The sequence below is a fragment of the Dermacentor silvarum genome, chromosome 3 (genome assembly GCF_013339745.2).
Source record: "Dermacentor silvarum isolate Dsil-2018 chromosome 3, BIME_Dsil_1.4, whole genome shotgun sequence".
In the NCBI taxonomy this organism is placed as follows: domain Eukaryota; kingdom Metazoa; phylum Arthropoda; class Arachnida; order Ixodida; family Ixodidae; genus Dermacentor; species Dermacentor silvarum.
In genome coordinates, this window is record NC_051156.1 from 230,938,468 (window position 1) to 230,952,572 (window position 14,105).

Below are 14,105 nucleotides of genomic sequence, written 5' to 3' on the forward strand. Positions count from 1 at the left end.
TCGTTGGCACAGGGGCGTAGCCAGAAATTTTTTTCGGGGGGGGGTTCATCGGCCCGACTGGGGGGGGGCAAGCGTCCGCTTTCCTCTACGTGACGTGATCGATAATAAATATCGGTAGTTTAAGCACCCTCTATGTATGTATATCAAAGACATGGGACCCCCCCTCCCCCCTCGCGTGTGTGTGTGCTAGAGCACTGCACGGGCTCGGGCTTACCCGAAAGCCCGGGCCCGTGGGCCGGGCCGGGCCGGGTAGAACTGTTTTTTCACGGGCTCGGGCTGGGCTCGGACACGGCGTGTGCTTTTTGACCCGGGCCCGGGCCGGGCTCAGGCTTTCTGGTGGTGTGCATGTAACGTGCAGTGAGTTATTCTCGGGCGACTCAACTCTGAAAAACATTATTTCTCGGGCCGGGTTCGGGCCAGTTTAGAGTCGGGCTCGGGCCGGGCTCGGGCCTAAGGTAAAGGAGTGGCCGGCCGGGCGGGTAACGTAGATTATTTCCGGGCCCGGGCCGGGCCCGGGTCTCGCCATAAATGTTTTGATCGGGCTCGGGCGGGCCACCCAACGTAATAACGGGCCCGGGCCGGGCCCGGGCTGAAAAAATCGGCCCGTGCAGTGCTCTAGTGTTGTCTTGTGAAGAAATTAAGTAAAAAGTAATGTAAGCTCAGTAAAATACAGTAAGTACGACAGGTACAGTGGGCGTTTGGAGCAACCGTCTCTCATCGCGCCACTGAATGGACCAGTCTTCGAAAACGCATCATTGAGACGACCCGCCCGATCGGAGAAGACATCATTAATTGTTAATCTCCGTTAAGCGTGGATGGCGTCGTCCTCGTCGGGGCGAAGTGCGTTTCACAGGTCAAGGACGGCTATACATGTGAAAATGCACGTGTTACCAGGCTATACCTACTCCCATAGCAATAGCTTGTTCGCTGCGTCTTTGCGCTAGAAAACTTAAATACGCGCAAAAACGAGTAATGCTTTTTTTTACGAAGCTTTCGTCGCCTTGCATTTCCTGTGGCAAGTGCATGGGCTGCTGTGTCTTCCGCTGTGTGCGAGCGTGCAGCCGTCATTTGCCTTTACGTCATGGCATGTGTACGCATTTTAAGTAGTGCGCGCGAGTCATTCCTGCTTCACTTAGGCCAGTGCAAACAGGAAGCGGCCCTGTACCTCACAGAATCTCGACTGATTGGTGTACTAGTGATGCAGGAATGAACTCCGGTCTTGTTCAGTGCATAGTGCAGATAATCAATTTCTCAGGACGCGTGAACTCCGACGAGAACTGTCAGCGCCTGCAACAAGAGTTTACTTACGCTGTACTGCGCACATGTAATCCATGCTTGTCGGCTGTCTGTTTCGTGCATTCTGTTGCGAGTCGGTGGAATTTCACTGCTGGCATGAACCCTTTGGTGGGCACATTGCTGGTTTGGGATTCCACAACACAACAGCAACTACCAGCCTTTCGCAATTGCTGGTTGGGGATTCAGCAACACAACGGTAACTACCAGCCTTCCGTAGGGGCGCAATCGCAAACGAGAGACGTTCTGCGCTGCAGACTATGGCTACGTTCACAGTTGGGAAGCGGCAAGCGGGTGGAGAGGCCAAAGCGGCCGGAAAGGCCAAAGCGGCCGCAAAATCTTTTCCGCGCATGTCCAAGTTCACATTTGTTTTGCTACCACCGCGGCCGCCGCTGCCGCTTTCGTCCACATCCATCTAGTCTGCGTACGTTTGTCGGCGTGGTGGCGCTCATTATCGCATTATTTCGAGCGGTATGTTCATTCCCTGACCCACCCGTCATCAAAAGTGATCATCTTGCGCAATTTCGCGTGTCATCTGCGACCTTCGGTAAATTCCTCGTTGGCGTTCTGTAATTCTCCTCACACGGGCGCGGTAGCGCTGTGTCACAGGTTGCTGCCTAGGCGTGATTATATTTCTTTAATAGCTTTTATTTACAAGTTGTAATAACATTTCATCAATTCGTATTATTTTCGGCGCCTCCAGGACACGAAAGTGGCAACGGGAACACCAAAGCTAAAACCCGGGCTGGCCCTTTGTGTTGAGGCTCGCCAAAGCCTGCGCGTCCTTCGTGAGACCTACGCTCCCAATCTATCGTCGCGACGAGAAAAGCACCCCGCGACTTCTGCAACATACCGTGCACGTGCGAGGAGAATTATGGAGCGCCAACGAGGAATCTGCCTAACTATTGTCTGTCATGGAAGTGGAAGAAGAAATGGCTTTTATACTTCTACCTACTTGTTTTCTAGAAATGGACAATGAATAAACGGAAGACAAGAAAACCTCGGAAACGGCGGTGGTGGGTTCGCCTGGCTTTGCAAAAGCGCGAGAAGTTGGGTCACGCGACTCCGTTGGCTTCGTTGCCACGCCTCCGGTCGCGCGACGTTGAATACTATCGCGAGTATTGCTGACAGTACGTTTTAGTACTTCTCTTGTCGTAGAGCAAGGGGTGGTTCTTGATCGCGTCGATCAGCATTGCAGCCTACACTTTTGGTGCCATGTTCAATGTTACGACCTGAAGTTTACATGCTAGTGTAGCTTCCGGTCGAGCAGAACGACTTTCCGCCACGTTTCCGCTTCGCCATGGCAAAAAAATCGGTCCGAGACCAATTTGGCTCGCCGCCTGTTTTTCTGCCTGTTTTGCCGCCTAGGCGGGCGGATTTTTGCAAGATTTTGCCGCTTCCGCCAGCTTCGAGACCAAGTTCCTACGCGAACGCGGCCTAACCGGCACCTGAAGGGAAGCGGTGGAAATGTATACCGGAAATTTCGACCACCTGGAGACTTTAACGTGCACCTAAATCTAAGTAAACGGGCCTCGAGCATTTTCGCCTTCATCTAAAATGTGGCTGCCGCATTTGTTTTGTTGCTTCATTTGTTGCGCATTTGTTGTTTCAGAATGCGGCCGCCACATTCGCGCCCAAAACCTCACAGAGTGTCAAGACCTTTACAAACACCGTGACAGTTTTTTTCCATATGCAGACATGATTCGCTGTAAATTACCAACCCAAACGGAAGCGCCCAGGAACGAAAGTGTGAAAGTAGCACCGGTTTCTTGAAATATGTCAGCGCGAAGCGACGAGAGCAAAAGGTGGGTTAGGGGGGGGGGGGGGGGTGCAAAAAATTTCGGGGGGGGTTTGAACCCCCCCCCCCCCCCCCTTGGCTACGCCACTGCGTTGGCATATTTACTTCGGCCACTACTGCATGCAGTTAGCGCTGAAACCGTGCACTCACTTCTCCAGAGCATCCAGCTTCTTGACGAGTCGCTCATTCTCCCTGCAGACGAGCTCGTGGTCCCTCACCAGCATCTCCCGCATGTGGTGCATCGTGGCGTTCTCGATTCTGCGAAAGAGGGCGCCGCCGTCACAGCAGTGACCGCAGTGTAAAGTTAGTGACCATCAAGGGCCCGCATTCACATCGCTAATATAACGTAACATTGCCTCATCAGTGCCCTGCCGCGCAATCGGCGCGAGACCGGACTGCGCTTAAGCATCTTCGTGAATACGAACCCAGCTGCTCAAGTCAGCTACAGGAGCCATCAATTCCTGCAATGACATCACCAACGTTAATTTCAAACGTCGTCGCAACTTCTCACCATACCCTCCCTAAAAGTAATTAGGCATCACAAAAACAATAACTGTTCGTTTAGCCTCTAAATATTACGATTTGACTGCTCTGACAGCTTCCTATAGGGGTAAATTATTTAGAATATTAAGGATAATTAAAGTATGAATGTTGACTTAAGTATGCGATCGTGCTAGTTTGTATGATCACATGGTTGCTGGCAGCGCGAATTTGACACAGACGCACAGAAAAAGCAATCGCTAGCGCCAACACCAATTGATTTTAAAGCAAGATACACTTAAGTATAGGGATAGATAGAAAGAAAGAAAGAAAGAAAGAAAGAAAGAAAGAAAGAAAGAAAGAAAGAAAGAAAGAAAGAAAGAAAGAAAGAAAGAAAGAAAGAAAGAAAGAAAAAGGAACACGCACAATGAAGCGTTTATTACAGTTGCTGAGTGGCCTAATTGTCGCAAAGAGCACACGCACAAAACGCAAAGGAAACACACATGGGACGGCGCAGGCAGCACTCCCAACAGATTTATTTGAGGCGCAGCCCTGGGATAAATATACATGCACAGCCAGCATGATTAACACCTGCTGGGACAACCAGCTTTTAAAGAAACTAATCTCCGAGTTATACACTTGTATTGACTTGACGCGCTGATAGAGTCTCCACGTATTTTTTTTTTTAATTATGGAAAACTACCAACAATTCCCGAGCCGTCTGATACTTGCTCCTGCTAAAGGCCGATCCACACGATGGACTAAATCGCTCTTTTGGACCGCGGTCCGCGCATCACGTGATAAGACGTCAACAGTTCATGCGGACCGCCGTCACTGTGTGACGGCGGTCCGCATGAACTGTTGATATGGATATGCGAACCGCGGTCCGCATATCCATATTGGGCCCATAGTTGTTGATCGTAGAGCTTCCTTTATCCGCGGTGCTGACTTCTTCCGTGGAAATACTTTCAAAGTCCCCAAAGAACAATTGATGTCAGTGGCGCTTCATGTGAACGCAACCTTCCCCTACATTCAAAGGTGAGGCTCATTCATTGGCCGCAAAGCCCGCGTCTTCCACAGCGCGCTAACTTTGGGCGCTCTTTGTTGGGGTAGAGGTGTGTCGTGATCTGATAGTACGCTTGCCAGCCCAACCCACGTCATTATTTCTACTCGGCACGAGCCGTGCCCTTTCTCTTTTCCCTCTTTGCTCTTGGCGTGTCTATATAAGCAAGCGCAATAAAGGACGCAAGCAGTTTTTCGCCCTTCACCATGTCGGCCTGGGCGATGCTTCGCATACGCCCATAACGCACGGAACGTGTCAGAAGTGGCCGCCTGTTGCAACACTATACAGCGGGAGCAGAACCCCGGGCGCACCCAGGAACAGACATGGACGTGCTGAAGCCGTGCACCACTACTCATCACAGGTGATATGGGCAAGAATTGGCAACGGTCTAATCAGATGCTGGAGCTCTACTTCACGGTAACAAAGCCGCATGACAAACCCCTGAGCAAGGCAGCGAAGACAGCAGTACTACTGAGCTTAGCAGGGGAGGACGCATTACAAGTTTTCAACAACTTCTCCTTCAGCGAAGGTGAAAGCAAAGAAGACTACGAGACCATCGTAGTCAAGTTTGACACATACTGGGCTGCTCAAACAAACCAAGTCTACGAGCGGTATCTGTTCCGGAAGCGGATGCAGACAGCGGGGGAGAGTTTTGAACAGTTCGCACGAGATGTGAGAATGCAAGCCCGATCGTGCAATTTCAGAGAGCTAACAGACTCCATGATTCGCGACCAAATTGTGATCAGCATTAGCAATGACAGCCTCCGGGCCAAACTCCTGCAAGACAACGAGCTCACGCTGGCCAAAGCCGCAAAAATATGCAAGGCATCAGAGGCAGCTGCTTTGCAATGCGAAGCATGGGCGGATAAAGTAAACCAAGTAGATCCAGTCAATGTCACTCGAATCTCAACCAAGCATCCAAAAATGTTCAAATTCTCACGTTGTGGCAAAGAACACAGGCCACGCGACTGCCCAGCTTATGGCAAAACTTGCAGAATCTGTAACGCAAGGAATCGCTTTGCTGTTTGCTGCAGAAGAGCGGCGCGCGTAGATGAGCTTCAGGATGACGGTGATGGCAACGACCTTGAAATTTTAGATGTGTGTACCAGTAAAATACGGAATGAACGAGATTGGATGGTGATAACGAGCCTTGGCGGCGACGAACTCAAATTGAACGTCGACACGGGATCTCAAGCTAACCTTATACCGTATTCAGCCTACTGTAAGCTGCGGCCAATGCCGCCTGTTAAACGCAGCAACACCACTTTGCGGTCATACGATAGGGTCATCATCAAACACCTAGGCGTCATCAGCCAAGAAGTAGTCATCGGTGACAGACGCCAGCACTTGGACTTCTTCGTCTCCAAGAAAGGAAGACAGGCACTGCTCGGGCTCAAGGCAAGTGAATTGCTCGGTCTAGTTACCAGGACAGTCGACGCAGTAGCAGCAAGCAGCTCCGAACAAGTAATGCAGGAATTCGGTGAGCTATTCGAAGGTACCGGCTGCGTACAGCGACACTACAAGATGGTCCTGTCTGCGGATGCTGTCCCAGTGGTTCACGCTGCCCGACGAGTTCCTTTGGCCCTAAAGGAACCACTTCGCAACGAGCTGAAGCGGATGGAGCAAGCGGGCATCGTGACAAAGGTCAACGAACCGACTGAATGGGTAAGCCCATTGGTAATTGTCAAGAAAAAAGATGGAAAGTTGAGGGTTTGCATGGATCCCAGGATAATCAACGCTAGCATAAAACGGGAGCATTACGAAATGCCAAGGCGGGAGGACATAGAGGCAGAACTGGCCGGTGCAAAGGTGTTCAGTCGACTTGACGCGAAATCTGGTTTTCATCAAATTCCTCTTGACGAAGAAACGTGAAGAATCTCCACTTTCGCAACTACTTTCGGAAGGTACAGGTTCTTGCGGATGCCCTTTGGAATTGCGTCAGCGTCAGAAGTATTTCGAAAGACTCTGAGCGAAATATTTGATTCCTTACCGGGCGTTCATGTGTATGTAGATGACATTTTGATTTGGGGAATCTCACAGGAACAACATGACCATCGGTTGAGATCAGTACTCGAAGCTGCTAAGCAAGCTGGTTTTAAGCTAAACGCAGAGAAGTGCAAGGTTGGGGTTCACGAAATCGAATTTCTGGGTGATATTATCTCGACAGAGATAATAGAGACGACATAAGAGACGGCCAAGAGAGACGGCATAAAGCCCAACTAACGGCTGATCGAGTGGATGAAACAGATGCCCATTCCGGCCGATAAACAGGGAGTGCAGCGTCTTCTGGGTGTAGCCAATTCCAAGTACCTTCCCTCCTTGTCGCAGAGGGCGTCTTCTTTGCGCAGCCTAATCAAGCATGTGCTGAGCACGAGGTCGCGGGATCGTATCCCGGCCACGGCGGCCGCATTTCGATGGGGGCGAAATGCGAAAACACCCGTGTACTTAGATTTAGGTGCACGTTAAAGAACCTCAGGTGGTCCAAATTTCCGGAGTCCCCCACTACGGCGTGCCTCATAATCAGATCGTGGTTTTGGCACGTAAAATCCCATAATTTAATTTTTTTTAATCAAGCATGATGCAGTATTTGCATGGACCCCAAACCACACACATGAATGGCACAGTATCTGCGACAGCCAGCAGCCACTGCTAGCCATCTTTGACCCTCAGAAAGAAACAAGTGACGTTACATGCATCAATGAACGGTTCAGCTCTCTTGCAGCGTCACGGAAGTGAATGGCGTCCTGTGGCTTACGCATCGAGGGTGCTGATGGACGCGGAACGGCGTTATTCACAGATAGAAAAGGAAGCATTAGCAGTGACTTTCGGCTGCCAGAAGTTTCATTACTTCTTCTATGGTCGACAGATTGTCTTGGAAACTGATCATCGGCCGTCGATAGCTATAGCTCAAAAAGCAATCGCTGATATGCCGCCTAGACTACAAAGGTTTTTTATGCGTCTGCTCAAATATGAATGTCCTTCGATACGTTCCAGGAAAAGAACTAACCTTGGCAGACACGCTATCGCGAGCCACAGCCGTGATGCCGGACCAGGGCGATGCGGACGCTGATGCCGATGTGGAAATACATGCTGTGAGTGCAGTTAGAGCCCTTGTCAGCGACGTCACGTTGAAGCGGCTAAACGAAGAGACTGATAAGGATCCCTATTTACGGGCCGTAATTCAGGCCGTTCGCAATGGTGAAAAAGTTGAAGGAGAGCTGAAACCTTTCATAGGCGAGCTGTCAATTGTGAAAGGTGTTCTTCTGAAAGGTACAAAAGTGATCCTGCCTGTGTCTATAAGAGGCCAGATGATGGCACGAGAGCATGACGGCCACATGGGCCTTAATAAATGCAAAGCAAGGGCAAGAAGATTCATTTTTTGGCCAAACATTAACGCAGATATCACAGAAATGATCCAGAGATGTGCTGCGTGCAAACGCTATGCATATAATAAGCCCACCGAACCACTCATCATTAGACCTACACGACATTACCCATGGTATAGGGTCGGTGTCGACCTATTCGAATACGGTGGAAGGTCGTATCTTTCAGTGTATGACGCTCTTTCTAACTTTCCAGAAGTGGAGGAGCTGCGTGACACATCGGCGACAACCGTCATCGACAAGATGGGGGCCATATTTGCGAGATATGGTGTGCCGTATGAGGTGTGTACAGACAACGGACCTGAGTTCAGAAGCCGAGATTTCTGTCGATTTGCAAGCAGGTATGACTTCAGACATATCACCTCAAGCCCGGAGTTCCCGAGGTCCAACGGACTTGCAGAGAAAGGCGTGCAGGTAGCTAAAAAATTTTTGAAGAAAACGAAAGAAGCAAGAGAAGACTTTTGGCTGGGGCTACTTAGCTACAGGTCAACCCCCTTAGAGGATGAACGATCACCCGGAGAACTACTGCAAGGAAGGCGATTAAGATCGGCTCTTCCTGATTTCAGCAACCAGCAGAGAACGCAAGTGTGGAAACATGTTCAAAAGGAATATTCAAGACGGGTTCTACCACCACTGGCAAAGGGACAGACTGTTAGGCTGAAGAAGTTTTGGTCACGGAAAGCGAAAGTGGTTAAGCAGGTGTATCCAAGATCATACGAAGTGTTGACAGAGGACAACAAAACACTCCGTCGCAACAGGCAACATCTGCTCCTCACAGGTGAAGCTTTCATCCAAGGCGCACTGGAAGATGACCACGGTACTGACGAATGCCAGCAAAGTACACACGCCGCTCCCGACCTGCCCGAGCAGATTAACGCACCGCCTGTAATGGCGACAGACCCCATTACATCATTACGAAGATCTCGCCGCCAGTTCAGACCACCTCAACATCTGCAGTACGACTTGAATTTCCCCCAGTTGTCTTGAACTCTTTACTTTTTAATACTGTGAGGACGTGCATTACATAGCTGCTGTTCTTGTACTTTCAAAAGGAGAGGGATGTATCGTGATCTGATAGGACGCTTACCAGCGCAACCCACGTCATTATTTCTACTCGGCACAAGCCGTGCCCTTTCTCTTTACTTTTCCCTCTTTGCTCTTGGCGTGTCTTTATAAGCAAGCGCAATAAAGGACGCAAGCAGTTTCTCGCCCTTCACCATGTCGGCCTGGTCGATGCTTCACACACGCCCATAACGCACGGAACGTTACAAGAGGGACGTTCTTCAAGATCATTAAGCAACTATCACCCAAATAGCCTTGTCGGTCGGATGTCCTTTCTTCTCATACGAGGCGACATTCAATACATGTTTCGCAGAAGGGTGGGGCATTGATGTCAGCGTTCAACAACACACCCCGCCAGACACATATTCTTTCCGGATATTAGCTTCTCGTCCGCGGCCCGAAGTTCTTCGTGTGTATGTGGGCCTTCTTTCGTCCGTGTTTTCCTTGCGCTTGTACAGTTCTTAAAAAACTAAGTTCTTTCTTTCGAGCCACTCGAAACACAATAGAAACACACCCTGTAGAAATCCATTTCGCAGTTGAAGTCAGCAAGCAAGCGCCATGCCACTCACAAATATGCAAGGCATGAGCCACGCACTCGTGACAACACGTGGGAACGTAGAAATCGTTTTGATCGAAAACCGCTGTACCGAATTTGATGCGATTTATTGCTTTCCAAAGCAAGCGGTATAATATGGTGACGGCGGAAAGCGAATTTTTTATTTCGATATTCAAATTGTAAAAAAAAAAAACAGAAAAACTTGAAACTTGCAAAAAAAAAATTGCAATTCTGTAAATCGCACCTAATAATACATGTAAAGTGCACAAAATTGATGTAATCTACATCACTCCATAATATACCGTTATTTGCGAATAGGAAATTTTAGAAACCGTTGTTTAATTTGTAAAAATTTAACGTAAGCTGCAAATTCATATATCAAATATGTTCGCTATAAATTCCCTAATAGATGCCTTTAACTAGACTGTCACATCTTTTCATGCAATTTGCGGAAATCTTCTTGCTTCAAATTTTTTAAACTTACCAATTCTTGGAAATTTTCGTTAAAAAAATTACGCCATAAATAACAAATCTGTCACCAAGTGTCACTAGGATGTAACATTTGCCTTTGAATTCAACAAAATACATTAAAATCTGACGAGTAGTTCTCTCATAAAAGCATTTCTACGTTTTACATGCATTTGAATAGTGAATCAGAGTAGGTTCGGAACTAAAGCTTCCTCTTAATCAGCTCCGCGTGTCTTTATTTAGATACAAACTTTACAGAAGACCATTGTAAAGCATTCAAGGAAACGTTAAGTTCAGAAGCGTTTACAATCCTCCCTAATTATACTTGCCATGTGATAAACAAAGCCCCAGGTCACTAGGCGTTTGTGCGTCGTGATCCCAAGCGTGCCACCATCGTTGCCTGCATTTCGATCGGGACGAGGGGTTCGGTCGAGCTCTTCCATTTAAGGAGTGTGCTGGTCTGGTCTGCTTGGTACATCATTAGGACGGGACGAAGTGAGTAGACAGACAAGGCGCTGAACTAACGACCACTGGTTTATTGCTGGGAAAGCAGTATATACAAAGCACAGGTTCAGCGCAGAAGGTCAGAAAAACACGGTTTCTCCGCCGGGAAGGGAATAAAATCATCGCATCACGCGCGTCGTCAAGGCAGGTTATCATGTTTTATTGCGATAGCAATTATATGGACACTTCAACCGGATTTCTGCCGTCGGCGTCGCCGTCGTCGTCGCCGTCGCCGTGAGGTTCCCTATAGATAAAATCTTCGCCGCGCGCCGTATGCCCGAGCGGAAGCGTGGGGGACGCGCGCTATCACGGAGAGCGAACGCACTCAATCTCCCACGCGCAAGCAAGGAAGCGGGAAGCCAGCGTCGGAGAGAGCGGGGGGGAGGGGCGCACTTCTACTCTGCCAACAACCGCGCTCGTCGCTCGCTCGCACCGTCGCTTATCTCCACACGGCTCTGACCTATATGCGCCGTGCATTCGCCGCTCAGTTTCCGTTGAAGCGATAGACCGCACGTACCTTCGCCCGCTGCTGCGGCGTATGCGCTTGCTGCCAGCGTTTTGACAGTCGTTGTCTGCAGTCATTCAGTGTGATCTATTCATGTTTGTTTGTGGGCGCTCACACCACGCTTGTTCATTCAGTTAGTAATAGTCGGGCCACATTTTCCAACGCACGCTACACATGCAATGCTGCCCGGATCGACAGTGCAGCGCTACAGGTGTGTCCCTTCGCACGCGCTGCCCACGGGAAGCGCTTCTCATCAACACCACCGTTTCACACGCGCCTTCTCGTGGTCATCGAGTCTCTCTTCATGTCGGTCTACTTACGCCGCAGCACACCTGCTTACTTAATCAGCTCATGTTAATACAATTCATATTGCTACCAAAGCCGCTCACCTTACTTCGTATGACATTGCTGTGTTGCTATCGCATTCATTGCTTCGCCCTTAGGGCGAAACTGTGACATTTTTTTAACAAGCAGTTAATCTCGCAGCTATGCAGAGAGACAGAGGGTACGCTGACGCAGGAGTTTCCGTGCGACTGAAAGCAAAACGCTTCCCAAATCTCGCGTGCTCTTTGATCTTTATACTGTGATGGGAGCGATATGGGGGCGAAGGATATATTTACAAAGTATATACAGAAGAGGCTAGGGCAAGAGATGTCCGATCCGGGCCAAGTGCTAGCGTTTTCATCGTCGTCTTTGTCGCTCTGCCAAGCATCGCGTTGATCCATGTATGGATCGCTCCGTAACATCACTCTCCGGCGGGTGAAGCGCCGTCCTGGCGCTTGCTATGAAGGCGAGGAGCTAGAAGAGCAGTATGGCTTCAGCCGGGAAACATGAACAACTTCAGTTGGCAGCGATGAGGTCGAAGAAGCAGGATTCAGGAGTACAATTTCGTGAATTACGTCATCGAGTTGACGAAGAACCTTGTAGGGCCGGTGTAACCTGATAGGAGCTTCTCTGACAGACCAATGCGGCTGCATGGCGACCATAGGAGGACCAGAGAGCCAGGCGTGAAGTGCACGCTTCTGTGTCGGCTGTCGTAACGGGACTTTAGGGCTGCTTGCGAAGCAGAAAGTCGATCGTGGGCAAGTTGACGAGCTGCACGGGCTCGAGCTGCTGCACGGGCTGCAACGTCACTGGCGTATTCAGTAGGCGAGTGAGGAGCCGAAGGAAGGAGGGTCTCGAAGGGCAATGCAGGATGTCGGCCAAACAGCAGATATCCAGAGGTGTCATGCCGCGAGGAATTGTACGCAAAGGTAACAAAGGGTAACGTGCAGTCACAGTCACGGTGATTTCGTGAAACATACATGGCCAGCATCTCGGTTAGCGTTCGGTTCAAGCATTCGGTAAATCCATTCGTCTGCGGATGATAAGCGGTAGTGAGCTTATGTTCAGTGGAGCAGGAACGAAGGATGTCATCCACCACTCTTGAGAGGAAATACCTCCCGCTATCGGTGAGGAGCTGCCGAGGGGTTCCATGATGTAGAATTACGTCGTGTAGGAGAAAGTCAGCGATGTCTGTAGAACAGCTTGTCGGCAAAGCCCTGGTGATTGCGAAGCGCGTGGCGTAGTCTGTCGCGACCGCAACCCATTTGTTTCCCGAGATGGACGTAGGGAAAGGGCCTAGAAGGTCAAGGCCGACGCGGAAGAATGGCTCTGCAGGTATATCAATAGGTTGTAGCTGGCCTGCAGGCAGCGCTGAAGGGCGCTTGCGACGTTGGCAGTGTTCACAAGCAGCGACGTAGCGGAGCACAGAACGGTACATGCCAGGCCAGAAAAACCGGCGTCGGATGCGGGCGTAAGTGCGCGAGACATCTAGGTGACCGGCAGTTGGTACGTCGTGAAGCTGATGAAGAACACTGGAGCGAAGATAGCGATGTAGGACAAGCAGAAGCTCTGGGCCATCTGAGCGGAGATTACGACGATACAGAACGTTGTCGTGTAGCTCAAACAGGTGAACAGAATGGTCTGGTGATGGAGAGGTAAGACGGTCGATGATGAGCCGTAAGGACGCGTCTCGTCGCTGTTCGATGGGGATATCATCCAAAGCAAGGATGGACAGTACGCAGGCGTCGGGGTCGGGGTCAATGAGGTCGGGAGCATCGACAGGGTGACCTGATAAGCAATCAGCGTCCTGGTGCAATCGTCCAGACTTGTAGTGCACAGCAAACGAGTATTCTTGAAGCCGTAATGCCCAGCGGCCGAGACGTCCAGACTGATCCTTCATCGACGAAAGCCAGCATAGAGCATGATGGTCTGTAATTACAGAAAATGTTCGGCCAAACAAGTAAGGTCTGAATTTGGAGACAGCCCACACTAAAGCCAGGCACTCTCGTTCAGTGATGGAAAAGTTTCGTTCGGACGAAGACAGAAGGCGACTGGCGTAGGCGATGACACGTTCCTTGCCGTGCTGTGTTTGGCCAAGATCAGCCCCAATTCCATGACTACTGGCATCAGTGCGAAGTTGCGTAGGCGTTGAGGGAGGGGTCGAAATGGGCCAGTATTGGTGGTCTAGTGAGTAGGCGGACGAGGTCAGAAAACGAAGCTGCTTGTTCGGGTCCCCACACGAAAGGAACGTCCTTCTTCAAGAGTTCCGTGAGAGCGCGGGCGATGTCCGCGAAGTTCCGGACAAAGCGACCAAAGTAGGAACATAATCCTACGAAACTGCGGACGTCTTTGGCTGAACGCGGCAGGGGAAATTGTTGCACTGCTCGCACCTTGTCCGGGTCTGGTTGAACACCGGCAGCACTGACAAGGTGCCCGAGCATAGTTATCTCGCGCCGCCTGAAACGGCACTTGGCGGAATTCAGCTGAAGTTAGGCTCTTCGGAAGACGGCAAGAACGGCCGATAAACGGGTGAGGTGGCTCTCAAACGTAGGCGAGTAGACAATCACATCGTCTAAATAGCATAGACAGATGGACCACTTATATCCCTCCAGCAGAGAGTCCATCATACGTTCGAAAGTTGCTGGGGCATTACACAGTCCGAACGGCAT

General features: G+C 50.1%; 1 protein-coding gene across 1 annotated transcript in view; it reads right to left on the bottom strand.

Moving 5' to 3' along the window:
- LOC125939681 (uncharacterized) overlaps positions 1 to 14,105 on the bottom strand; it is a 173,392-nt gene that overhangs the window by 145,981 nt on the left and 13,306 nt on the right. Inside the window, exon 3 of the mRNA XM_049664965.1 lies at positions 3,242 to 3,349. Within this exon, the coding sequence (XP_049520922.1) occupies positions 3,242 to 3,349 (108 nt within the window). The remainder of the gene's footprint in view (positions 1 to 3,241; positions 3,350 to 14,105) is intronic.